The sequence below is a fragment of the Thamnophis sirtalis genome, unplaced genomic scaffold (assembly GCF_051295495.1).
Source record: "Thamnophis sirtalis isolate CommonGarterSnake01/CBP01778 unplaced genomic scaffold, rThaSir2_p1.2 scaffold_5, whole genome shotgun sequence".
Lineage (NCBI taxonomy): Eukaryota > Metazoa > Chordata > Lepidosauria > Squamata > Natricidae > Thamnophis > Thamnophis sirtalis.
The window spans coordinates 68,476,375-68,502,045 of record NW_028261385.1 but is presented as its reverse complement, the minus strand read 5'-3'; the positions used below and the strand labels follow the sequence as shown (position 1 = coordinate 68,502,045).

Sequence of the window (25,671 nt, the reverse complement as noted above, 5' to 3'; positions counted from 1 at the left end):
TACAGCAAACTCTTAAGTTCATAATAATATACATTATTTCTATAATCCCATACCATTCTACTCATCAAATCTCAAATTCAAAATTCCAGCAGCTGATGTTGATCACTAAGAACTGAAAGTTAAACTTCTGATTAACATGTAAGAGCAGACAAAGCTGTTCCTTACTATTAATTAATCTCAAAGCCAAAAAATAACATAAAATTCAAAACTATTATTTTATTACCTTTTTTTGTGGTGGTCTGTATAAACAAACCCATTTTTCACTATGGGTCATTTTATGCCAGAAACCTGAAGTTACTACCAGTTCCCAGGGGGGGGAAAGTTGTAAATTTACAGTCATGTGACTGCAGGATGTTGTAACTAAAGACCATTTGCAAAGTGCCCAAACTGAAGTCACGTGACTGTGGGGGAGGGCTTAGATGAACTGTTGGCCTGAGCTCCCAGCTTGGCAATTTGGTTACAAATGTTTCATCACCATTTAAGGAGACATTGTCAGTGCACTTTGAATTGACAATCCACTGACGATGTCTGCGAGGAAACGTTTGCAACCAAATTGCCAAACTCAGACCTCCAACCAACAGCCCAACTACCAACCTGAGCTACTTGCACTCAAATGCATTCCAACAAGGGCTTAGATGTCAGAATGTCAAACTTCTAAATCCCATTTTTAGGGGTCTGTTGTAACTTTGGAAAGTCACTAATGACTGTTGTAAGTTAAGGATTATTTGGAAATTCCATAAATATGGCCTGTTTAAAACTTTATACAGAGCATGTCTCAAAAAGAATTAGCAATATGAATGTAAGAATTCAACACAGGTGTGTGTGTGTGGGGGGGGGGGTGTACACAAATGTACATACGTACATACAACAGCTCAAAATCGACCCCAAAGGCACATATACTCTTAGGATGATTTACTTGAAGATACACTGATTCCTTCTCCATCCGTATAACCCCCTTTGTGTACAACACTGCTTTTTTTATTCAAACCAATGCAAGCTGATCATTTCCACAGATTCACTGTGATCCCAGGACATGGTAAAATGAGAAGAGTAAACAATATCTATTCATAAGTGGTAGTGAAAGGAATCTGACCCTGTCATCCTCCCACATGAGGATTTTTAAAGAACGCCATCAGTTCTGAATTTAAACAGAGTTGAAAACAATACAAAGTTGATTATAAACTTTGTAAAGGCATGTTGATTTGTATAATTGCAGTTTTCCAAATAATCTGAGTAGGACTCAAGTAGCCCACCGGGATGTACTTTGGCTCTAATGATAATTGAAGTACTAATTACAGGACTGTTTTTGCTTATTCACTCTTAATATAGTGTGTAACAAGATATACTGTTCAGGGACATAGCTCATGGCAATACTACAAATCACCCCATCCTTCAAAATGCTTGTTTCTTAGTACAAACAGTTTACAAATACTTGTGGAGAATAACTGGCTTTGCAATAACATCTATGTAATTGACCCTCTCTTGTTCTGGGTGGTAGTATCTAAACAGCTATCAGGGATCCACGTTGAGGATTCAAATCAGGAGTGCTCATTAAGATACAAATCTTAATATTTGAATGCTAACTTTAAAAATGTTAACTTTCACTTACTAAATAAAAGGATAAGGAGTAGGCTTCCTGGGAACCAAGATGTAAACAACTCAACTCTTAATAACTCTTAAAATCTCAGCCACTGAAAACTGAAAGCCACTTGATGGCTGCTCCTAACTTTATAGCCATGGTTGCACACAAAACATTAAATGGAAATTCAAGCTTAGCAACAACACAAACACAAAAATGAAAATAAATAAATATGATGCCACACATCAAAATTAGAAGGCAACGTTTAAGAAAACAAACTTTTGAAAACTTCAGCTCAGTCCCAAGTGTTAAAATACTAAACAGAAATTAAAAATAAGTGATAAACAAAGCAGAAATCCTAAACTGAATAGGATGCTATTCCCAAGAGCTGATAAGATGATTTGTGTGGTATCAAGGAACATAGACATCTGAAGGGATGGCAAGAGGCAGCAAGTGATGAGATGCATGCCATGATGGTTTTGTGCAAATTATTATTATTTTATTCTATTTATTTGTATTAGTGTTTATATCATCCTATTTTCCAAGGACTTGGGAGGATTTAAAGTACAGAGTCATACAAATATAGTAATCACGAACTGTACAATCTTGGTAATACCTTTTGTCCACATATAAATATGTTTTGTATCTTTTTTTCTTTTCTCATTGCTTGCTTGTTCTTTTAAAAAATACTAAATAAAAATTTAAGAATACAGAATAGAAAACAAAACAATCAGGTGCTTGCATTATGATGTGATTCATAACATAATTACATAATCATGTTTTTTGTAAGATGACATTATGATGCATGTGTCATTATTACACCACCACTGTGGTTTAAACCAATGCCTTTTCCAAGGAATACAATTTTAACATTCTAGTGTTATTTTAAAGTCTAAAGATTCAATTTAAAGATTTAAACTTACATTTTAAAAATAATAACTTGCTCTGTGAGATGAGTAGTCTCCAAATTTGATTAAGTTTGATATCAATAATACAAGAAGACCTGAGACATAGTCAGAGTAAATATGCAGGATACGATTACAAGCACGAAACATGAGGTAAAGACAAGAAAGATTATTAAATTATTAAATTAATAAATTAATAACCTAATTTATAGTTATAATCTCATAAATGATAAAATAAAATTTTAAAACAAAATTCCATTTATTAAAATGGAGGCAAGCCTTTTCCCCCCAACTTTTATGATTTATATGCTGACTTTCTGCTTCTTTATGATGTACAGTATATGTTTCATAGTTTCCCCAGGAGATGAACAATATATTCTGAATGGTATATCAATGGAGAAAACTGCAAACATAGGTGCTCTAGGTCACTTCTATTCAGCATGACTATTAATGATTAATAATAATAATATAAATGACCTTAGATGCCATTATGTATATCTAAATCTATGGAAAGCTATATTGCTACAAGAAGATGATAGCACTGTGTGGTTTTTAAGCTTATTATAATAAATTCTTATGAACAAGTTATGCCTTTTATTACTGCAAAGTGATTAAATAAATATGCTTATTAAATAACTAAATATAATGCTATTAATTCCTAACAATAAACTTCAGTCCATCCAATGATTCCTTGGTCACCATGCTTTGAAATTAACTAGCATTTTTCAAAATGTATAAGCTTTCTCCTTAATATATGAATGCTATTCTATGACTGGCTGATGCAATAATTAACAATAAATGTTGACTTGATGCTATGATAGCCATGAATACTATTATAGGAATCAAAATATTATTTTACTTTATTTTGTACCAATGTTTCAGAACATTATCCTATCATTTTATAAAGGGTTTTAGCTTTATTGAATCCATGTATTGGGTTTTATTTCTATCCATATATGTTCTCATATGTAGTCATCCCTCTCTCCACTTATTAGGCTATGAGAGAACATTGAACTTTTGGCTTTTTTCACAATTACTTCTACATAATTAAGTTTGTTTTTTTTAAAAAAATAGGAATGGTTCCCAATCTGCAATTTAAACAATAAAAAAGCACAAAATTTATAGGAGCCAAAAGAGGGCAATGGCAGTTAACAGTGCCAAATCAACATCTGTGAAGGCTCTGAATCACATTAGGATCTCACTTAAAACTCACTTAAAAGCTTTTCCTTTTTTCCCCAAGAAATACTCTGCATTTATATATTAAAAGAGCCAAGAAATAACTAATCTTGGGACACTTCCATAACAAGCAACCTTTTTCCACTTTACAATATCTCATAACCAACTTTGAAGCCAAATTTTCAATTATCTTCACTTCTGCCAGCTTCAAAATACTGAGAACAGATAGGCCACAAGTAGCCAGTTATTATTATTATTATTACTATTTGCATCTCTAGCCATTTTTGCAGGAACCTGGGGTTTTATTTTATTTTGTTTTTTGTTTGGCATATCTAGCCATTTGTCCTCCCCAAAAAAGTTGTTACAGGTCGAAATTACCATAGTTTTTTTTCTATTTAAAATATATCCTCTTCTGGTGATCTTCAAAGGATAGCATGGTGGCATTTCCCACAGGACACTTTTTTCAATAGTTCAACACATCACTGCAGGCTGGACTATAACTTGGGGGAGCGTGGGGAGGGGGGAATGAGATTAAGAACCTGAAGAGGCAAAAGTTCAATGAGTTCACTTTTCTCAAAAGAAAACATGAAGCCAGCAGAGTTTTCTATTATTGTTGTTATTTTACAGGGAGTATGAAACTGACTAGAAGGATTAGAACTGCCTGGCTTTCTAATACATTTACCTGCATTTTTTTCCCTATCTTAATTATGAAAAAGCAGATGTTGACCAAGGGGTTAGCCACTTTAGAGAAGCAAGGTGAAACAAGACCAAAGCCAGAAGAAAAAGAGATCCAAGCTGTGTAAAACTTTGCCCTGGTTTCATGAAAATTGCAGAATCCAGAAAATATTGACTCATAAATATTGACCAATGGTGTGTGAATGGGGGATCCTGTATCTTTTCTTATAAGAATACAGTATGCAACCCAGAGCTCCTTGGAAATGTTCTAAGATCCCAGACTGCACACACTAGATGGCAGCACCGTGTTAGTTCTCTTTCCTGCAGCCATCTGATTGTTATCTATGGAGATATCTCAATCATCGGGTCATGGGGAAAAAAGGAAGGAAGATCAGCATTGCTGCATGGAAGCTAAAATATCTAGCCATTAATACATAAATATGTAGAAGACAAAAAGACTGAACCACACTATAAAATCACAGGTGAGGCACATTAATGGCAAAATAATTTGGAATTCAAAAATGCAGAATTTTCCTTACTGTAAATCTACTCCTGATATAATATTACACAAAGTCATTACCTGCACCTCTGCTACTATTCTGGCTGTAGCAGCCACCTCTGCTACTTTAATTTCAGAATGCTCTGAATAACACTAAGTGATCAGAGAACAAAGGTTAAATCTACCAGGAGTCTTTCTTGCACAGACAGCTTTGGGGAAACAAAAGAGATTTGTGCGCAAGAAGACCGGAGTGTTCCAATGACAAGCCAAACTGTCCCATCTTCAAGACTCAGGAACATCAATTTTCTTCTCCAATTTCCATGGAATTTAAGAACTTTTCATGGTCATGTTGATGCTTTAGAAAAAGAAAAGGAAGAGTCAGTACAATGGATTGTTATTGCATATGTATGCAGGACTTCCTCTAAGGAGCAAAGAGCAGAACACACATATAACTAGCCCTAGTAATATCCTATCTGGTTACTGCCCAGACTCAGACATTACACGTGATAAAAGCTGAACTATCTCAAACATCACTTGAATTTTTATTCTTTCAATATAAAGGACCTGGAAAAAAATCCACCATGTCAGATCACACAAGATGAACAGACACAATAGGAGAAAGATGGTTCCATAAATAATCCCTGTCATTAGAGTTTATAGATGGCCACTAGCCCTTTAAATTGTAGCAGAAATGTACTGGGAGGTAGGGCAGATTGTTAAGTCAGAGGTCCCCAACTCCTCATATAATCAACAAGATTGTATCTCAGCCAGTTCCAGAGGACCTGCTAGCCAGAGTGTAATTCAAACAGTTCCAAGTGATCATTTTCCAATAGATGCCTGAAAAATCCTTACAGAAAGTGTTTTCCCAGGGCCCAGCTTACACTAGGCACACCTAGAAACTATCAATCAAATCTGAGACTATAGTTTGTAATTCTAACAAGAATCCCATCACTTTTATTTCTCCTCCATAAAAGCTGACTATATGCTCAGCACAACATGATGTAAGAATCTTCCTGTTTCTGAACTACAAAATATTTTGAAACTTCAGTGTTTGTTTGTAACACAATACTTGTCCCACCCCATTCCCCATTTGCATTATATTATACAGAGATATGGAATTACACACTGTAGAGCAAACATTCATGAAAAAGCTTTCTTCCTCTAGTAGTAGTTACCATTATTGCACTTTTTATTAATGGATTAGTCCAAAGTCTAATGCCATGCAATACCATAACTGATAAAAATTATTACCAATAGTCAACAGACTTTGATCCTCTTTTATTTGAAAGTACCATTTTCAACTCAATAAAAGAAAAACAACTTTGTCAAAAAAGATTATTGTTATAGAAGGATATTCTATAATTATAATCTTTTAAGATTCTAACATTTATAGGTCTAATCAACCTATTAATAATGGTATTGTCATAATTAACTTTCATGACCAACCAACTCTGGACGTGATCCTTGATACCTTTTAGTTCCTTTACAAAACTGGGCTGAATACAAATTTTAACAATAGGACTTAATGAGTCATCTGAAGTCTAATTAAAAATAAGTACAGTCCAATCTAATGTTTCTTTTACAGCTTGCAGAATAATAAATAACTACTACCAGACTCATCCATTTATTGCTTTCTTTAATGGTTAAACACTAATGTATATTTCTTCTAACATCATATAGATTTCATAAACTATAAAATGATATGCAACACATGCAGAATACTTCTCCTTTTTTATAAAAAGATTTATGTACAGCAGTCCTCAACTTAAAATCTTAGTTTAGCACCTGTTCAAAGTTATAACGGCACTGAAAAAAACCCTATGAACAATCCTAACATATGCTACCATTACAACTCCCCCCTCCCACCATGATGACATAATCAAGTTCAGGTGCTTGGAAACCCCCCCCCCCCCCATGTATTTAGCACGTTGCTGTATCCTAGGGTCATTCGTGACTTTCCCAGCTGGCTTCTGACAAGCAAAGTTGATGTGGGGGAAGCCAGATTCTCTTAACAACTGCACGATTCACTTAACAGTTGCAGTAATTTGCTTAACAACTGTGGCAGCACAGGTTGTTAATTAAGGGCAAATCACTTAAAAGCTGCCTTGCTTAGCAATGGGATCTCACAATAGTGGTCCTAAGTTGAAGACTACCTGTACTATTTGTTATTCAAACCACAAAGGCAAATGAAAATGCAACTCTATGAAAGATTTTACAGTAAATATAAAAAGGTGACAGGACAAACAAAAAAGGAGGCTGGGTAGACTCCAGAAAGATATAGTAAGAAAAGGTTATTCCACTAAAGCAAAGTTGCAAATTGTACCTATTGTCTTAAATTAATTAATTAATTAAATAAATAAGATGAAAGCATTAACACATACTTTAGTAGCTTAATAATAGAGTCATGTGTTACATGTTTATAATAAAACTGGTAGCAATTTTTATCTATATTTTATCTTTGTTAAAAATTTAACTTTTATCTAAACTAAAGATAAAAGGCCCTTGTAAATATTTGGATCTCAAAGAGACTACCTGGAGTTTACCCAGTTCTACAATATCTCTTGCATAATGTTATTATGAATAATACTCATAGATAATGGCTTGTTTATGAAATTCTTACTCCTGTTTGACTGACGTTATTTCAGGCTCATTTGAAAGACAGCTTGCTCTGAAGGCAAGGGAAAATGAAACTTAATAAATACATTCTTGCTTGTTAGAGACAGATATTTATAAATATATATTTACTTTAAAAGCAGAAAAAAGGCATTTTCACAAGCAAATTTTATCATATATATTATGATGGCTTCATAAGTTATCAATGTTCATTAAGAAATGTCTCCCCAACAGTCATCAGAAATGCTTGCCACAAAAATGTTAGGTTGTAGAGCAGTGTTGGCGAAACGGGAGCATGCGCACATGCACCAGAAACCGGAAGAGCAGCTGCCCCGCGCACACATGCGCGCTGGGTGGCTGTTCTGGTTTCTGGCACTTCCACGCATGTGAAAACCAGCTGGCTGGTGCGCTGGAACCCGGAAGAGCAATGGGCAACGGCTTGCATTCCTGGAGAGATGGCTCTGCATGTCACTTCCAGCATGCGTGCCATAGGTTTGCCATCACGGTTGTAGAGTGTTATGAGACTTTTTTTTTTTTGCTATTATAGAAGCAGACTAATTGGAATATTAGAGTCAATTACTGCAAGAAGTTTAAAAAATAATGCATTTTAAGAATGTATAGTTGAAATGCTACTCCTATGAAAATGACCTTAGACAATCCTGATTGTACTTATAGAGACTTCTACTTGCCTAAGCATAAATAGGATGGGGCTATAAGACAGTCATATGAATACCATTTCATCCTTAATACTGACTGGAAAATGTATCATGTATATATTAAACTTTATTTTCTATCATTCAGTGAGATATTGCACTGATATCACCCATTATTACCAAATATAGCATTGGATATATGCTATAAGGCACAAAGTTTTAACCAGAGCAGTATGAGATGATAGTCATGACATATTTTCAACTGCTCTGAACAGCTTTGTTGATGCAATCTATCAAAATCTTGCTTGTGGTCATTATCAAGGGAACTAGGACTGTAAGCAGATAGGCAGCTTACTAAAATTACTTTTGGGCATCGTTCAAAATAGATGCATCTTCACAACAGTATATTGGAGTTGAACTTCATAGCAGCAGCATTTTCAAGCTTTCTGAAATGGCTACTTTGATCCATAAAGTTACCACTATAATCACATAATTAGGTAATAACATATGCATTTTTCAGCGTGCTGTAAAGCTCATGCAATTGACATGGATACAGCCAGTCTAGCAAAAGATTATTTAGGCTTGCAATGACTCAGTAGGGATTTTTTCTATCAGTCGACCCCCATTTTAATAAATTCTATTCAGTAGACTTTAGTGGATGCAATGAAGAAAATCTGGACTTTTGATAACAAGAAACTTTGCCCCAAGTAACAGACAGTGTTATGAATGACACAAGAATTGTACATTTTGAACATTATGTTCATGTTATGTACATGTGCATATATTTTATAATTTTATAAGATATAGATTATTTGTGTTTTATATATGAAAATTTCAGCATTTAATGAACATTTGACTCAAAAACATTTCCCCCATCAGTCCATTAAACTGAGGGTTCTGTGTAATGTTATGCCACTCTATCTTTTTAAAAATCAATCTTCATCAAAATGTAAAATCCTGGGCATGAGTAGAACTATACTCTCTAAAAACATTATCTATTTTGTTAAAGGAACCTAGACTAATTTAGAATACATCAATGGAACCATTTTATCATCCAATTTGCCAAATGTCATATCCAACTGTAGCCTAGCCAATGAATAGGTAATAACTTTCCACTGAAGAAAAAATGATTAAAATTACTGTTTTAAAGAAAAATTCTAAAGCTGATAGAAAACACATTCATTTAAGAAATAAATTTGCCCATATACTCTGGAATCTCTTTTCAAATAAATGTCTTTGAAAAAATTTGCATTTTCATTTGTAACAAAGATACAGTGGATTTATGGATTTTGGTGACATAAAAGCAGTAAGTGGATGCATAAAGACAACTTGTTTGTTTTTATTTCACTTGTAAGATTCCTTCTTTACCCTCAACTATCTGTATTAGGGCAACTTATCCAGTCTTAATATCTCCAGGTTATTGAAAAGTTACTGTTATTGAAAATTAGCAGCCACTGAAAGTGGAATTAGAAAATACAAAGCCTTAAGGATTACCAATTGTGCACCATGTCCTAAAAATAACATTTTACCTAGCAGTTATAATTAGACTGAACTAGGATGCTGCTGAAGTACAATTCCCAGGATCCCCCAGGCCACTCTGCAGAAGTGCCACTGAGAGTAGTGAATATTACTCCTACGTAATATTATGTAGCAGTAATATTCATTTTTTCTTAATGGCACTTCTGTGTAGTCCTGCATATGATTAACATGAAATTTCTTAATAGTTAATCCTTTTTAAGAATGAAAAAGGAATATAGTTTATTATCAGAATTCTGTCTTACTTTGCTGATGCCTCCCTGAGCTCTTCATCCAGTCTGCGTGAGTAAAGGTTATTGGTGAAGAAGAAGCAAGCAGAACATAAAATAGAAGCAAGGAAAAGCAGAAAAGTCAATCAAGCAAGGAACATGCATTTGAAATTATGCACCAACAAAATGTTTTTTTTTCTAACGTGTTACTGATTTTGATTTTGTGTGTGTGTGTGTGTGTGTAGCCCATGTGTAGGCAGGTCTTGTAAAACTAGCAGGAGTTTGCAGCATGCATGCTGTGCAAAGCTGACAAAGTGATTGAAGTTAAATCCGGAACAGGCCAAATTAAGGAAATTTATAACTGATCTCAATAGCTCATGCGTGACATTCATTACAGAGAGATATGGGGCCTTTTTAAATGTCAGCTGCTGAAATCCTCTACTGCCTCAGATATCCTCAGTTATTTAAAAACATCAACACAGGCTGCAGCAGAGCAAGGGTTTTACCTTACTCTTCTCTGAATGGATCGCTCTTCATCATACCTTTCAAGATAAAAGTGGGTGAAGGACAAACATATTCAAGGTCAAATAATATGCAGACATCATATTTGTGCCAAATGTATCACCTTCACGTCACAAGCAACTATTCTCAATGTCAAGTTGAAGTGTAGAGTCAGCACTGAGGCTCTTATATATGCATCTCGTTGCCAATGCAAATTTAAACTACAATGTCTGTTTCATTATGCATAGTATATTCCTTTGGACCTTATTCAATGGGTTCCAGACTCGCTTTGATATTAGTGGGCTGGCATGTTCACACCAATACATACTGGGAGAACTGGTAAAATCATGAAAAGTTCTGGATTTTCCCCATCTTGGCAATGTCCAACTATATTGAATTAATATCCTATCATCCTTAGCAATTCCGATAGGAGAATAATTTATAAAGAATACAGTACCCAAACCAGAAACAGTGATGCTTCCCCAAAACATCAGTGCTCAGAACATGAACACTTTGAGAATTTTATCTTCACTTTCTGTGAATAAAATATACTCCCATTCTACAATGTCTCATGCAATTTTGAGAACTATTAATTTTTTTACTACAAAGAAATGGCATGAATAAATTAGTGAGACAGTAACACATTGGAATTGATTTTTGGATCTTTCACAAAATCACAGAGTTGACAGATACCAAAGAGGCCACCTAATGTGGCTTAGTGCAGGATCTACGACAACATCCTGATAAACAATTAGCCAGTCTCTGTTTGGAGACTTCCAGCAAAAGAGGAGTGGTGGGTTGTAGGCGGTACACCCCGGTACGGGGGTATCGGTGTCTGCCCAGAGCACCAGGTACCGTTCCGGTACGGTGCTCTGGAGGCCCCCCCCCCCCGAGCTTTTTACCTGTATTTGAGCTCTTCAGCGCTTCTGCACACGTGCACAGAGCACACAGCGCCTGCGTCGCAGAGGCTCGCAGGGGCATCGCAAGAGGTAAGCACACATACATGCGCTGTGCGCATGTGTGGCGCGCTGCACACGTTCATGTAGTGGATGCCGGGCCCTGCTGCAACCATACCGGTTGTGAAGGATCCGGAACCCACCACTGAAGAGAACTTATCACTTGGTGTGGCAACCTGTTCCCTGGTTATCAATTGATGCTGTCATGAGTTTCTCCCAACTTCTAGCCTGAGTTTTCTTCCTTATAGTTTTAACTAATTGATCCCACACAGTAATGGTATCCTATTTTCTTCACTACTGGTTTGGTAGGAGTTTCTCCCAACTTCTAGCCTGAGTTTTCTTCCTTATAGTTTTAACTAATTGATCCCACACAGTAATGGTATCCTATTTTCTTCACTACTGGTTTGGTAGGAGGAGCGCACGTGCATCCGCAGAAGGTCCTTGATGACATCTGGGTGGGTGGGCAGAGCCTCACGCCACCGCCACTACCGATTCGCCCGAACAGGTGCGAACCAGCAGCATACCACCTATGGTTCCACCTCTTCTTTTTGAGGTAATTGAGAATAAGATCACTGATTCAACCTTCAGATATTTGAAGAGTGCTTAATTAGCTTCCCCCTATCACCTCTTCTATAGGTTAAACTGATTCTGATTTCTTAACCATTCCTCTTTTGTTTTCTTGGCTTGGCTTTCTATGTTTTAAATTTTAATCAAGTAAACAAGTTAAACAATTATTTCTAGCATTGTTCAGTTTTAATCACAATGTTGAGTACTTTGTAAATATTATATATTACTTAGATAAAATTAAATTTCATTAAAAATAACAATTGTTTTATTTTATAGTAATAACATATCTCATTATTATTCTCCAAATGCTCTTCACTTACTTGACAATACTTTCTGGGACATTTACATATTCCATTGGAATTAGTTCATTAAGGTCTGCCAAAGTGTTGACATATTGTATCTTATTACTGAATTTTGAACTGAAAAAACAAAAAGCACAATTCACTGGTTAAGCAATATGGATAAAATAAAATATAAAATTCAGCTCCATGTTAATTAATAAGCTGCTAAATTGCAGGCTAGTGTAGGAATGATGTTTAGTGACCTTTCAAAGTTACTGAAAGGCACTGAAAAGGTCACGACTGGTCCTCATATTTACAACAATTGCAGCACCCCAACGTGATCGAAATTTACAACCAGCATGTATTTACAAAGGCTGTAGTGTCCCAGCGTTATATGATTGCCATCTGCGACTTTCCCAGCCAGCTTCCGACAAGCAAAGTCAATGGATTTGTTTAACGACTACCGTGTTTCCCCAAAAATAAGACAGGGTCTTATTTTCTTTTACCCCACAAAATATGGCCTTGGGCTTATTAGAGGGGAAGGGCTTATTGCTTTGGGATTGCCTGGCAGCTTCTCCCTTGCGACCAGGCTCCCGAAGAGCCAGGCACAGCCTCAGGGGAGAAGCAGCCATGAGGTGACAACACTCACGAGCAGCCACCCCCTCTCCAGCAAACCCCCTCTCCAGCCGGGTAGAGCGCCATTCACTGACCTAGGGCGCTATCCCCACTATCCCTAAGGTGCTCTGCCCGCCCCCCAGCTCCTGCAGCTTGGCACATTCGGGATACCCCCTAGGTCAGTGCATGAAGCTCGGCCCGGCTGGAGAGGGAGGGGTTGCGCGAGTGCCTGTTCTGCACCTGCCGCGCTCCGAGCATAACTTCTTCTCCGGGTTCCAAACTCCAAAACTCGGCTGCCGAGTCTTCCAGCAGCGGCTGCTCTAGGAGTATGCTATATGGTTGTGGAGTGGCTGCCGGACGGTGAGTCTTCCAGACAGAGTCTTCCAGCAGCCAGCCCACAACCATAGAGTGCACTCCTAGAATGGCCGCTGCTGGAAGATTCGGCAGCCGAGTTTTGGAGTTTGGAAGCCGGAAAAGAAGTTATGCTCGCGGCTTGGTACCTTCAGGATATCGCTAGGTCGTGAGCGGTGCTCTGCCTGGCCAGGGGACTTATTTTTGGGAATGGGCTTATATTTTTGCCCATGCGAAAAATGTGGCAAGGCGTTAGTTACAGGACAGGTCGTATTTTCGGGGAAACACAGTAGGTGATACCTAGGCAGGGACTTCTTATCCCTTAGTTTACATAGAAAAAGAACAAGCACTCATTTTGCCTGCATCAACCTATTAAATCTGCATAAATTATTCTGTAATAATGCCATATATAGAAGTTAAAACATAATTATTATAAGGAAATGATAAATGTATTTCTTGTATATGTTACTCATGGTAAAATTAAACAAATATATGTATCATTTTAAAGAGCCATATCAGCACAAAGCTGAATCAGAAGCTGTTCTTTACTTCCCCAACTGCTTATCTCACAATCAAAGCAGTTCCTGATCATGCAAAAACTCAGTATTTTAGAAAGTCCAAAAGTGATAATGTCTGACCTTATAAATGGCCGTGTGACAGCTAGAATTGTCCTTATAAACCAAGAAGGGTGAACTATGATGAATGATTTCAAATTCTTCCTTAATCTGCATTTAAAAAGAAAGATTACAGATTAAGAGAGTTGGAAAGGATCTTGTAGATCATCTAGTCCACCACCACCACCCCGCCCCACCTGAGCAGGATAGCCTACATTATTTCTGACAGATGGCAGTCCAGTCTCTTTCTGAAAGTTTCCAGTGATGAAGCTCCCACAACTTCTGAAGGCAAGCTGTTCCACTGATTGCTCTCATTGTCAGAAAACTTCTTATTCCTTGAATCTCTCCTTTTTCATTTCCCATCCATTATTCCTTGCCTGGCCTTCAGGTGCTTTGGAAAATAGCTTGTCCTCCTCCTCTCTGTGGCAGCTCCTCAAATATTGGAATACTGCTATCATGTCTCCCATAGTCCTTCTCTTCACTAGACTCGTTATGATGTTCATCATATGTTTTAGCCTCCACTCCCCTAATCATTCTGGTTGCTCTTCTCTGCACTCTTTCTAGAGTCTCAACATCTTTTTTATAGTGTAGTGACCAAAACTGGATGCAGTATTCTAGGTGTGGTCTTTCTCACTTGATCTTGATTGTATCCCTCTGTTAATGCAATTTAGGATTGCATTGGGGGTTTTTTGGTTGCCACAGCACATTATTGGTTCATATTTAATTGATTATCCACTAAGACTCCAAGATCCCTCTCACACTTACTGTTATTAAGCTTACTTTCACCTAGTCTATATGTGTACTTTTGGTTTTTCTTGCCTAAGTGTAATACTTTACTATTTTTCTACATTGAATTTCATTTTGTTAGAGAGGGCCCAGTGTTCAAGTTTGTCAATATCAATCTGGATCTTGAGCCTACCATGTAGGCTATTCCTGCTAACTGAGTTTCATCCGCAAATTTGGTAAGATCCCTTCTATTCCCTCATCTAAGTTGTTTATGAAGATATTGAAGAATACTGGGCCTAAGTCTTCAGTATGAAACACATTGGTTGAGAAAAATAATAATCACATGTTCAACAACTATGGCCACTATCACACACTGATTCACACGCTTTTGACATGCATTCTAAAATGTATTCTTAATCTTTAGTGATACTCACAAGCAACAGCTTGCTTTTAAAAAGAAGGGGGCAAGAGGATTTAAAATAGTAAATAGCCTAAGAAAAATAATAATTAGAAAATATAAGTGATCCACAAACCGCCTGTCAATCATCTGGTAACATCTTTTCATCCATCCGAGTCCAGGCATTCTTCTCCTTGGAGTTGCTCCATTTAAGTAAACAATCATATAGTCTTCAGCAACCATGAGCTCCAAAGTACTTATTACATATCTAAACAAAAAGAAGAAGAAGAAGAAGAAGAAGAAGAAGAAGAAGAGGAGGAGGAGGAGGAGGAGGAGGAGGAGGAGGAGGAGGAGGAGGAGGAGGAGGAGGAGGAGGAGGAGGAGGAGGAGGAGGAGGAGGAGGAGGAGAAAAATAATATTTTCACAAGCATTTTTTTTTCCTATGCCAGTATTTTTTTAACCTTAGGAACTTTAAAATATTAACTTTAAGATATGTGGACTTCAACTGGCTGGAGAATTCTGGGAGTTGAAGCTCACACATCTTAAAAGTTGTTAAGACCGAGAAATACTGCACTATGTTTTAGCACTTAAGCAAATACATAATTTCCAGCAACAAAATTGGCAGTTGAGGGAGTTCTTTATTAAAAGTATAATTCCACCCATACGCTAAGTAACCTACATAGTACAGGTCACTCCTTTGAGAATGTGAAATATTTAAATAAGAAGCCCATGCTAATTATACTCTTCAGGGCATGAAAACTGCAGTATAAGTAAATTATTAAACTCACTCTATTGGTAGAGAAGTTAGGAGCATTTCAGGGACAGGATTCAAAGCAAGAATATAGTCTGGAAATTCAGACAGAACTCCTGACCTATGTGGCTTTCCCACAATGAGAAATTATAGTTTTACAGGTAGTCCTCAACTTAGTGAATGTTTAAAGTCACAACAGCACTGAAAAAAAATGACTTACGACCATTTACCAGACTTACAATCACTGCAACATTTTCATGGTCATGTGATCAAAATTAAAATCACAGCAACTGGTTAATATTTCTGACTGTTGCAATGTCCCAACTTTTACAACGTTCTGACAAGCGGTCAATAGGGAAGTCATTTAACAATTGTGTTACTAATTTAACAACTGCAGTGATTCGCTTAACAGTTGTGGCAAGAAAGGTCAAATGGGGCAAAATTACTTACCAACATAAATGTTGAGCTCAATTGTGGTAACCTGAGGACTATCTGTATTGGAATTCAGGACTTCAGCCATGGAAGGTTAGGGGCACTTCAAGAAAAACTTTCTTTAAATATCAAGGCTCAATTCACTCTTAACTATGGCAAAACAGGAATCACTTCCCTATGGCTTCTTTCCATTGTAGTATATTTTATTTCATTTTATTTTATTTATACAAACCAAATTTCTGTTTGCCTCAAAAGAACTAAGCAACAAAGGAACCAATTTCAACTCTGCACTTATCTCTCAATGAAAATCATCTATTTCACCACATGAAAGAATTTTACTACAATATTTCCACACTCACAGGAAAAGGTTTTCCATAACATATGCATAATCCATTTGACTGCTATCCGGTAGAAAACATGCAGCAAATACAATGATGGCATTCAAGCCATCACCATAGTATCCTGTGGAGTCAAAAATATATGTCTCACAAACAGTTCTTAACACAATAGAATTGGAAGGTTTTCATAAATTGAACACACACAGACACCCATTACCAGTTGCATAATTCAGGGTCAGGGGGCATAAGTATCAAATATGCTAAAGCAAGTTGGGAAGCAAACCAATAGCATAGTGGCATATTTGGTAACATTTTAATGAGAAAAGCAACCTGGGAATCTCAATTTAAAGTATTCAACAACACTGAACCATTGACAAAGCTACTTCCAAACCAGAATGTCTCATGACATCCTCCTATTTGATGTAAGAATGTCTCAGGGACTATGGTATACAAACCATGGCTAGTTTCACACCACATATTAATTTCAAAGCAAACATTCAATAGGATGAAATGTTCCTGTAATACACAGGCCTGGAGTTGTACCATAAATACTGAATATGTTGTGTTTTCTTCTCTCATTTTTTTTCTTTTTTAAGCTCTGTCTTTCCTTTGAAAGTGTGAATCAGAGATCTGGAAACTGGAGCATACCATGCCCAGAATAAAATGATTTAATGACTCATCAACTCACATATTTCACATCAAAAGTATTCTGTTGTTATGGATACATTATAGAGTTTTCAGTAGCGAAGGAATTCATTCAATAATTCACAAATGCTGTTTTATTCAAAGGAAACACATTCTAAATTTATGTTAGATGTGCAATACCATTTAGAAATTAGGATACTTTCAAGTGTTTTATAATTACTCTATGCTAGTATAATTAATAAAACATATTTTTCTGTACCTCCATGAGAAATAACCTTTTTAAAAGGTTCAATTGCTTTCATATCAATCCTCTGCTCCTGGTCTCCAATAACAACAGTTCTCCATAACCTGTTGTCTTCCCGTTCCTCTTCAGCAGTATATTCTGGGATGGATTCAGATTCTTCTTGAGAAGGTTCTTTAATGGCTGGTTGCTCTTCTGAAAATACAAGAGTAGAGGATTTAAGTAAGTAGCCATTAATATAAGAAAAGCCTGTTTCATCCAGGAACAAAACTGAATTTCTGCATTTAACTCTGAATTCAATTATACAATTAATTGAATGACATTATTCTCAAAAGTTCCATGAATAAACCTTCTTTTCAAATTTTATTGTAGCACATCATTTTCTATGTATGTGTGTATGTGTATATGTGTATTTATTGCTTTCTGATATTTCCCATTCATTTTCTGAATATAAAATTAACTTAAATATTTAATTTCTTGATTGTTCACCTGGTAGGAAAATGATATCCTGATGAGAGACCCAGAATGTATTGTTAAGCCTGACCACATAAAGTAATACACAGTAGTTCTTCCATTACAATGATAGCAAGATCATAAGCAGTAAATAATTTATAGTCTTGAATCACAAATATGTGATTTATGATATTTGAGGCTCAAGACTACAAATCTGGAATAACCCTAACTTTCCATCAATTGAAAGTTTTTGTACTTTTTTGTGTTCTAAAGGACTGATGAATTCATAATTCATTATGTAACAATTAAATTTCAAGGTTTTGGTTACTTTAATACTCTGTTACATTATAACAATAATCTTACAGATATTAAATATAAATTAACCCTCTTCCATTTAATCCTTCTAACATAATGAAGTTAATAATCAATATGTGCTTAAATTGGATTATTTGTAGGAACAATGTAATCTGTGAAAAAAATCAATGGAGAGCCAAATAATTATGAAGAAATTATATAGATTCCTTTGACATGATAGAAAAAGAGAGAAATCCATAGTTCTAAAACAAAACATGTATTACATTTTAGGATTGGGGTTACATAATATATATAAATATCACAGCTGCATACAAGAATGTATCCTCCAAAGTTTATACTTGCATCTGGAATCTTTAAAAATAACTGAACTAGAAATACTATTTATCCTAAATATTAAATATTAGAATTTTTCCTGCTATCCAATTAAACAGATAAGCCATTTAATCTTCCAAAACTATTGTATACAAATAACCAACAGCTGACAATTTGATAACTCTATCTATCTATCTATCTATCTATCTATCTATCTATCTATCTATCTATCTATCTATCTATCTATCTATCACCTATCTATCACATACACACATATATAAGCATGTTCTGCTTTTCCTTAGAGCTGTTCATTTTTATACTGCACCTATGTCTTCATGAGCTGACGGCTCAGTTTCTAGAAAATTGTAAAATTTCATGCCAAAGTGTATACCCCCTCCCATAATAAACACAGATAGATAATCACTTTTACCAAATTAAACTCATTACCATGTCCAGCATATTCTAAAGAATCTGCTTCATCTGGTGTGTCAAGATCATCTACATTAATATCAATTTCATCTGGAGTGTCCAGGTTATCATCCGAAAGGACAGATCCTTCACTTTGGTCCAAAGAGAGATTGATATTTGGAGCAGTGAGCTTTATCCTTCTGGGATGAGAGCCATTAAGGTCTAGCGAATTGGGAGGTTCTGAATAAGGACGGAAAGAGAAGAATCTCTGTTTTAGGTTAAAACTATTACTCCAAGTGTAGCATTTAAATTAATTCGACTTTTGAAAAATTACTCAACATATCTAATAGTTGTATGTGATTCCAGAAAACAAGAAGGCCTAGGTGAAGTGGGCCTGGATGAAGAGCTTCATGATATGGAAGGAATGAGGTACCAACCTGAGCTACCCTATCTTGCTTTGCCAAGGATCTTCTCTCCATTATCAGGATAAATTACACCCTTTGTTCTGATGGATGAACCCATTTCAGAGAGAAGATGAACAAGATTCTTTTTGTTAGCACAAAAAGGCAATGTAATGTTTCAATTAGGTGGGTCTCACTGCTAAATCTTCCTTGACTGGTATTTGTCTTGAAGCTCCCATCAGCTACAGCAAGGACCAGTAGAAACAGTGAAGGACCAAAGTGAAGTAACACAGCCACTTCATCCTTAGAAATGCATGAGCTTCTTCACTACAGCCTTCATTATCGCAAAGCATTCTTATGAAGACCTGGACCCAATATTTAATAGCAGATTCAGAAGATACTGTATTTACAATTCAAATAAGGATAACATTTCAATTGGAGCAGGAAGCTGTTGCCAGCCAACCTGTATCTATTTTTGTTACGTCTGATAAGGCATCAGTTCCCCTCTAATTAACAGAACAAATATGAAGATTTTATGCACAGCTGTAAAATCCCCCTTCCCTGGTATACTTTTCCTGAAACATGATTACTCAAATCCTGGGCAGTTGCCATTTATATCTTTCCTGGTCTTGGATTTAATGCAATGGCTGAGGAATAATCTAATATGTCAAAGACTTCTTTTCTAACTGATGACACCTTAGGCAGCAATTTTAATTGTGTTGTTTTTACTGGTAAATAGAAGCTAAATCTGTACAGGCTGAAGTGAAGAAAGTGCAGTGTAGCTAATTATCATATGCAGCAAGTTCATTTGCAGCCTAATGAAATTAAGCACGGTAGAAAGTGGATGAGAACTGCAAATGATGATCAAGGGAACCATTGAATTAATTAAATATCAAAATTGAACCATTTTTATTCCAAATAAATAAATAATATTATCACAGTACAGAAATAGTTCAGTCGGTGAATAATTAAATGCCCCAGGAGAGAATGAAACTTTTAAAAAGATAATTAAAATGTAGACTCACCAGGTCTCATCTCTATTGCAGAGGAATCTAGCATGGCCTCATTAAGGACATCCATTCCCACATCCTCTGGTACCAATCTAAAACATCAAGGCAAACACATATGTTGTTGTTTTCCGTATTTGAAGAATCAAATCACTCTAAGTAAAGATTTAACTGTTCTCAGTATGCCCAAGGGGAAACAGATGCAGAGACCTGAAGAGGTTTGAAGAGAATTTGGCTTTGTTAAAGAATAGAGACTTTTTGAGATGCATAAGTTTCAAAAGAGATTATGCTGTCTCCAAACTTTAGTATTTGCATGCAAAGTCAATTATATTTTTTCTGACAATGAAGACAAATCCTGTCTTGGAAAATTCTGCCACAAATGAGAATTGTGTTTTGTTCTGAGCTTACAGAATATCCCTGCCAGTCATTTTTTCCCACCCTTCACTTTGTACAGAATAATAATAAGAGCATTATTCCAACCGTTATGCACAGTTGCAGTTTCCATGCAGATCTGATGTTAAACAAGACACACATCCTCTCCATATGCACAATGCATCCATGTGTTGACATTTCTCCAGCTGCACCATCTACACCTGCAGCCTTATCAAATGCAAATCTTGCACCGGAGCATACTCATCTTTTAGTTGAAGCAGCAACCAGTGTTCAGACTGCTTCCCAAAATAATGGATTTACCAGTTATTTCATGTTAATGTCTGAACTCATCTGTGGCATCAAATTCCACTAAACCCAGATTTAAGTTACTATTTGATTGTACCTGAATCCAAACTGAGAACTATTGCTGAAGTAAGACCTTGAACTTTTGAAAATAAAGAAGATCACTTTATAAACTCAATAAATTAAGGTTTTCAGAGATTTATGTCCACTAGGATTTTGTGATAAAAACTATTACAGATTAATGGGCATTTTTAAATTATGCTAGTTATTCTCAAGAACATAAAATCAGCCTTGCCCACGGCCTATCTAATCCAACAATCTGTTTGATGGTAACCCATCAGATGCCTCTGAGAAGTGTCAAGCAGTTGCTGAAGGCTACATAATTCTTAATATCAAAACATATAGACACGATATTTATCAAAATAAAAGTAATTTTTAAAACAGTAAATAATGCTTTCATATAAATCTTCTTTGTATGTCATAAAACGCACTCTTTTAGCCTCAGCCTCAACCTTCCCTAGTTACCATTTGTTTTTTAAAGTCCTTAAAAAGTTCTCATTGCTCAAATAGCTTAACTCTAAAAGCTAATCCTTCCCTTCCATGCTGAAAACTCCACAACCTCTCCAGCATATAAATTGAATTATTATTTTGGAATAATCCAGGGACTATTTAAAAACAAATGATATATAATGCGTGAAAAAAATTACCGTACCCGACAAAAAAACTTTTAAAAAATCTTATCTATTGTAACACATTTTTTCTCTAACCACCTAAAGCAATTTTGAGTCTTTATTTAACTTTCACAAAGCTTTTCCAAAGACAAGGTGAAAGAGTAAAAATAAAATAAGCCTTGCTCCCAATCATATTATTGTAAGGTTCCTTTGTTTATGAATTCTAATGTGACTCCCATCTCTTTTCTAGAGAAGATCAAGATGACACCATGCCATAATCATCCACCTGGAAGAAGAAAGAGAAAAGCTAAAGCAAGAAGACAATTTGAATTATGCAAGTAGCAAGATACTTTAGAGAAATAAATGTAATTGTTACACAGAAAAAGGAAAGCACCTAATACAGGAGAACTACTATAGATGTAAATGCTAAGCTTTTGGGAGAAAATGTTTCACATAGATTTAGCTTATAACAGAGAGCTTATAGACTCTCAAAAGTCTAGGGCCACACTTAACTATATAGTCCTTACACTGATTTATACAGTGCATTTTTTTCTTTAAACATCTCACCTGCCTCATTTTAACTCTTCAACTTTTTACAAACACAATTTTCTCAGTCTTTCACTGTCTCTCAGATGATTTACTTCCTTTGTGCATTTTATTTTTGCACTGTGGATCTCATTCATACTCTCTATATGACCAAGCACTTCTATGTACAGGGAGTAATCAGTTAATGATCATAATTGGGACTGGAATCTCTGTTGCTATGTGGCACAGTCATAAAGTCAAAAATCACATGTCTAAGCTTATTAGAGCAATTCTGGTTGTGATCATTAAACTATGAACAGTTGTTAAGGGTGACATCACAGGACTCTGACTTATGATTTCCTAAAAGCTTCTCCACTGACTTTGCTTGTCAAAAGTCAGCAGTGAAGATCACAAATTGCAATTACATGACCATAGGATACTGAGACCATCACAACTATACCAGAGCCCAAAGTGAATTCTGAACGCAGGGACAAGTGATAGCCACAACTCTGAGGACCATTTATAAGTGTCCTTGACCATCACTGGCATAACTCTGAATGGTCACTGAACAAGTAGTTGCTAAGAAAGGGTTATCTGTACTTCTTTCATAATTGTAGTGAATGTAGAGAAACTCCAATTCAAAAGGTTCAGACATTGAAAATGTTAAGGAACTTAAATCATCCAGGAGATGAGTCTGGAAAATCAAACACTAAGGAGCCAATCAAAAAGAAGGATGATTCTACTCTCGTATGGATTTTTTTATAAAACGAAGCAATAATCTAATCTATGAGCCTAATTAAATTGGGATGTCAAGTGTTTTGAAATGGACACCCCAATAGCTTGATTGCTCAATTCCATCAGTATGCGAGGAGATCATAGTTTAACTCAACAGCTACTGATGTTTCAGTAATTCCGTTGATTGTCAACCTAGCTACCAATGTCTTGGTAGTCCAGGTGACCCAGTTAACTCCACAATGAAAATTATGACAGCAGTTTTGATGGAAGCACTAGATAGAGGCCCCTTGAAAAGTACTCAACAAAGATGGTGGGAGTCTAAGCAAATACAGATTTCTGAAACTGAATCCATGAAGCTGGAATCCAGTAAGATTCTGTCATCTATCCAAGACAAGCACTACAGCATGCAAAGTTTATGTTTATATCGTGGAAAAAAATTTCACTCTCCTATGAGAGCCCCTCTTCATCTACACATGAGCATTTTATGAGTAGATGCCATAAATGCTTCAGATCTGACTTTTTGAAAATGAAGATCCCAGCCAACCTCAGAAACTAAGGCCTCTCTTTAGAATTAAACAAATTCCTGACATATGGAGTATCACATCAACATTTAGTCATTCCTACCTGAAAGATCCAGACTGTTGGTAGAATACAATTTACAAGCTTTCATAGAGTGTGGTGCCATGAGGCTAGAGTTAGGGTGATGCCATAACAAGTTCACTAAATTGTCCCTAAACTGCACAAATGCTCTACCTATTGAGTCTATCCAGCCTCTTGTTAGAATTTAGAGTGTTGATAGCCACCTCTATCTCATAGGCTTCACTATAGAAATAGTCTAAGATATTTTAGCTCTTGTGTCTACAAGTGAAGCCCAGGGCTGGATATCTGTTTCCTGAAAAGAATGCACTGATAACAAGGGTCAGTGCATCATACCATTTCTAGATGCCTGCATGCATTAGACCTTCTTCCTTTCACATTTACTCCACAGTCTCACTGTCAAAAAAATTTCTTCTCACAGCTCATAGTTTTGCATTCAGATACGTTTTTTCCTGCTCCCTTATAATGTAACTTCAAGATAAACTTAATTATATTTACTATATCAATGCTACAAAAATCCAGATGACTACTTGATAGCAGCAGAAAGATTAAGATGGATAAAATCTATTCCAACGTCAAGTGTTCATCCAGCTTATTGCAGGGCAGTTACAATAGGCCTAAACACTATGACCTAGATCAGGGGTGTCAAACTCAAGACATGTGGACCAGCACCAGCCCACAGAGTGCTTAGATCTGGACTGCGGGCTGCCCTGGAAACAGCAAAGGATCAGTCCGCAGCACCTCTGCCAGCAAAAACGGAGCTCGGGAGGGATATCCGCAACCCTTCCGGGTTCCGTTTTCGCTGGCAGAGGGCTTCAGGAGGCCATCAGGGCCAAAAACGGAGCCTCGACGAGTGTCATCGAGCTGGCCACACCCATCCTGGTCATAGCCCAACGGCTCCTCCAAGGTCAAACACAACCCTGATGCGGCCCTCAATGATCTAGATAATGAAATACAATTCAGGGGTTTTAGTTATTTATTTATTTACAATCCAAGGCTGTAAAATTTTAAAAGTAGAACAATATAACAGTATATTATATATCAAATATAAAAAGCAATAACACTGCATAGGAAAGCCTGAAAACCAGCAGGTGGATTCAATAAGCCATAACTACCTATTATAAATGTGGGAAATAGCTTTTTTGGAAACAGCTGAGACTTGATCTTGCAGGAGGAAAAGAGTATCTCCTGCTCAGAAGAACAATTAAAATTTCTTACAATTGAAACTGTGAGTTTCAATTTCTGGACTCCACTGAGTATATAGCAAGTACTCTAACATAGTGTGAAAAACAGAGGCAACCATTTTATATGAATATATTCAAATATGGCTTTCATTGGAAATGTAGGGTATCTGCCAGCTGCCACCCTAATAGATAATTGGCCAATATGGGTCAAAGAGGAAAGCTTCCAATGTGAAATGCATAGGATGCTTAAGCAGAATCTATAAATGATATGTGTACTATATAGAACCTGAATGATTACGAAGGTAGAATAAAAACAATATACTGGTTCCCCCATCACCGCCCCCCCCCCATTGTGATTTACCAAACATGTTTTATAACGTAGCATTATAGTTGAATCTAATTAAAACTGGATAACAAGTCTTGGCTCAGTGAAATGTGTGAACCTAGATACAATTTAATGCTAAACAATGTTATTTCTAAATATGGATGGGTTCATACATTGTACTTTGCCAAAACCAAACAATTTAGGACTTAGCAGCACAATATACCTCTAGCCCATGTAAGAACAAATCTTATGTGAATCTTTTACAATGAGTAGAATATCAGAATATCCTTTCAGTAAGGCTTATTCCAAGGTTAAAACTTTCATCTTCATTGACAGCAAAAAAAAAGTGCTATGCAGCTTTTCTCTCTCAAGCTGAAATCCTGGATATATTTAGTTAAATGAAAGTACAGCAGACTTCAGTTATGCACAAACATGCATAGATCTGTTATTCACTCAAAAACAGAATTGCACAATACGCTAGACTAGACTAATGAGGTTATATAACTGTTTCAGAATAATATAGATACCCAAGCACAGTCTTAATATGCTGTGTAAACTAAGGCATTATGCTATCTAGTTTGTTTTATGCATAATATATGCATATTATACATGATATGTTATGTACACATATATATATTTGTATGGATACTACACATATTATGTATATGTATATAATATATATTATGTATATATAATATAGACAATGTTTAAAAATAATTTAAAAGTAAAATCTAAACAATATTTAGATAATATCGCTACATTCACATTACATATCATGCATAAAACAAACTAGATAGTATAAT

General features: G+C 36.0%; 1 protein-coding gene and 1 long non-coding RNA gene across 4 annotated transcripts in view; one reads left to right on the top strand and one right to left on the bottom strand.

Moving 5' to 3' along the window:
* Positions 1-2,318: 2,318 nt before the first annotated feature.
* The window catches only part of PRUNE2 (prune homolog 2 with BCH domain), a 96,582-nt gene continuing 73,229 nt past the window's right edge, over positions 2,319-25,671 (bottom strand). The window contains exons 10-20 of one of the 3 annotated variants that reach the window (XM_087715969.1): positions 20,175-20,251; positions 18,788-18,988; positions 17,279-17,455; positions 16,396-16,498; positions 14,990-15,121; positions 13,755-13,841; positions 12,190-12,288; positions 10,352-10,387; positions 9,882-9,914; positions 7,455-7,502; positions 2,319-5,189 (exon numbers count right to left, since the gene is read on the bottom strand). In XM_087715969.1, the coding sequence (XP_087572095.1) occupies positions 5,162-5,189; positions 7,455-7,502; positions 9,882-9,914; positions 10,352-10,387; positions 12,190-12,288; positions 13,755-13,841; positions 14,990-15,121; positions 16,396-16,498; positions 17,279-17,455; positions 18,788-18,988; positions 20,175-20,251 (1,021 nt within the window). In that variant the 3' untranslated portion in view covers positions 2,319-5,161. The remainder of the gene's footprint in view (positions 5,190-7,454; positions 7,503-9,881; positions 9,915-10,351; positions 10,388-12,189; positions 12,289-13,754; positions 13,842-14,989; positions 15,122-16,395; positions 16,499-17,278; positions 17,456-18,787; positions 18,989-20,174; positions 20,252-25,671) is intronic. The other 2 variants (XM_087715970.1, XM_087715971.1) reach the window with 2 other exon arrangements.
* Positions 11,618-23,243, top strand: LOC106544708 (uncharacterized). The gene is made up of 3 exons (XR_001313259.2): positions 11,618-11,855; positions 17,393-17,482; positions 21,753-23,243. It is a non-coding gene; the product is annotated as an uncharacterized LOC106544708 (long non-coding RNA).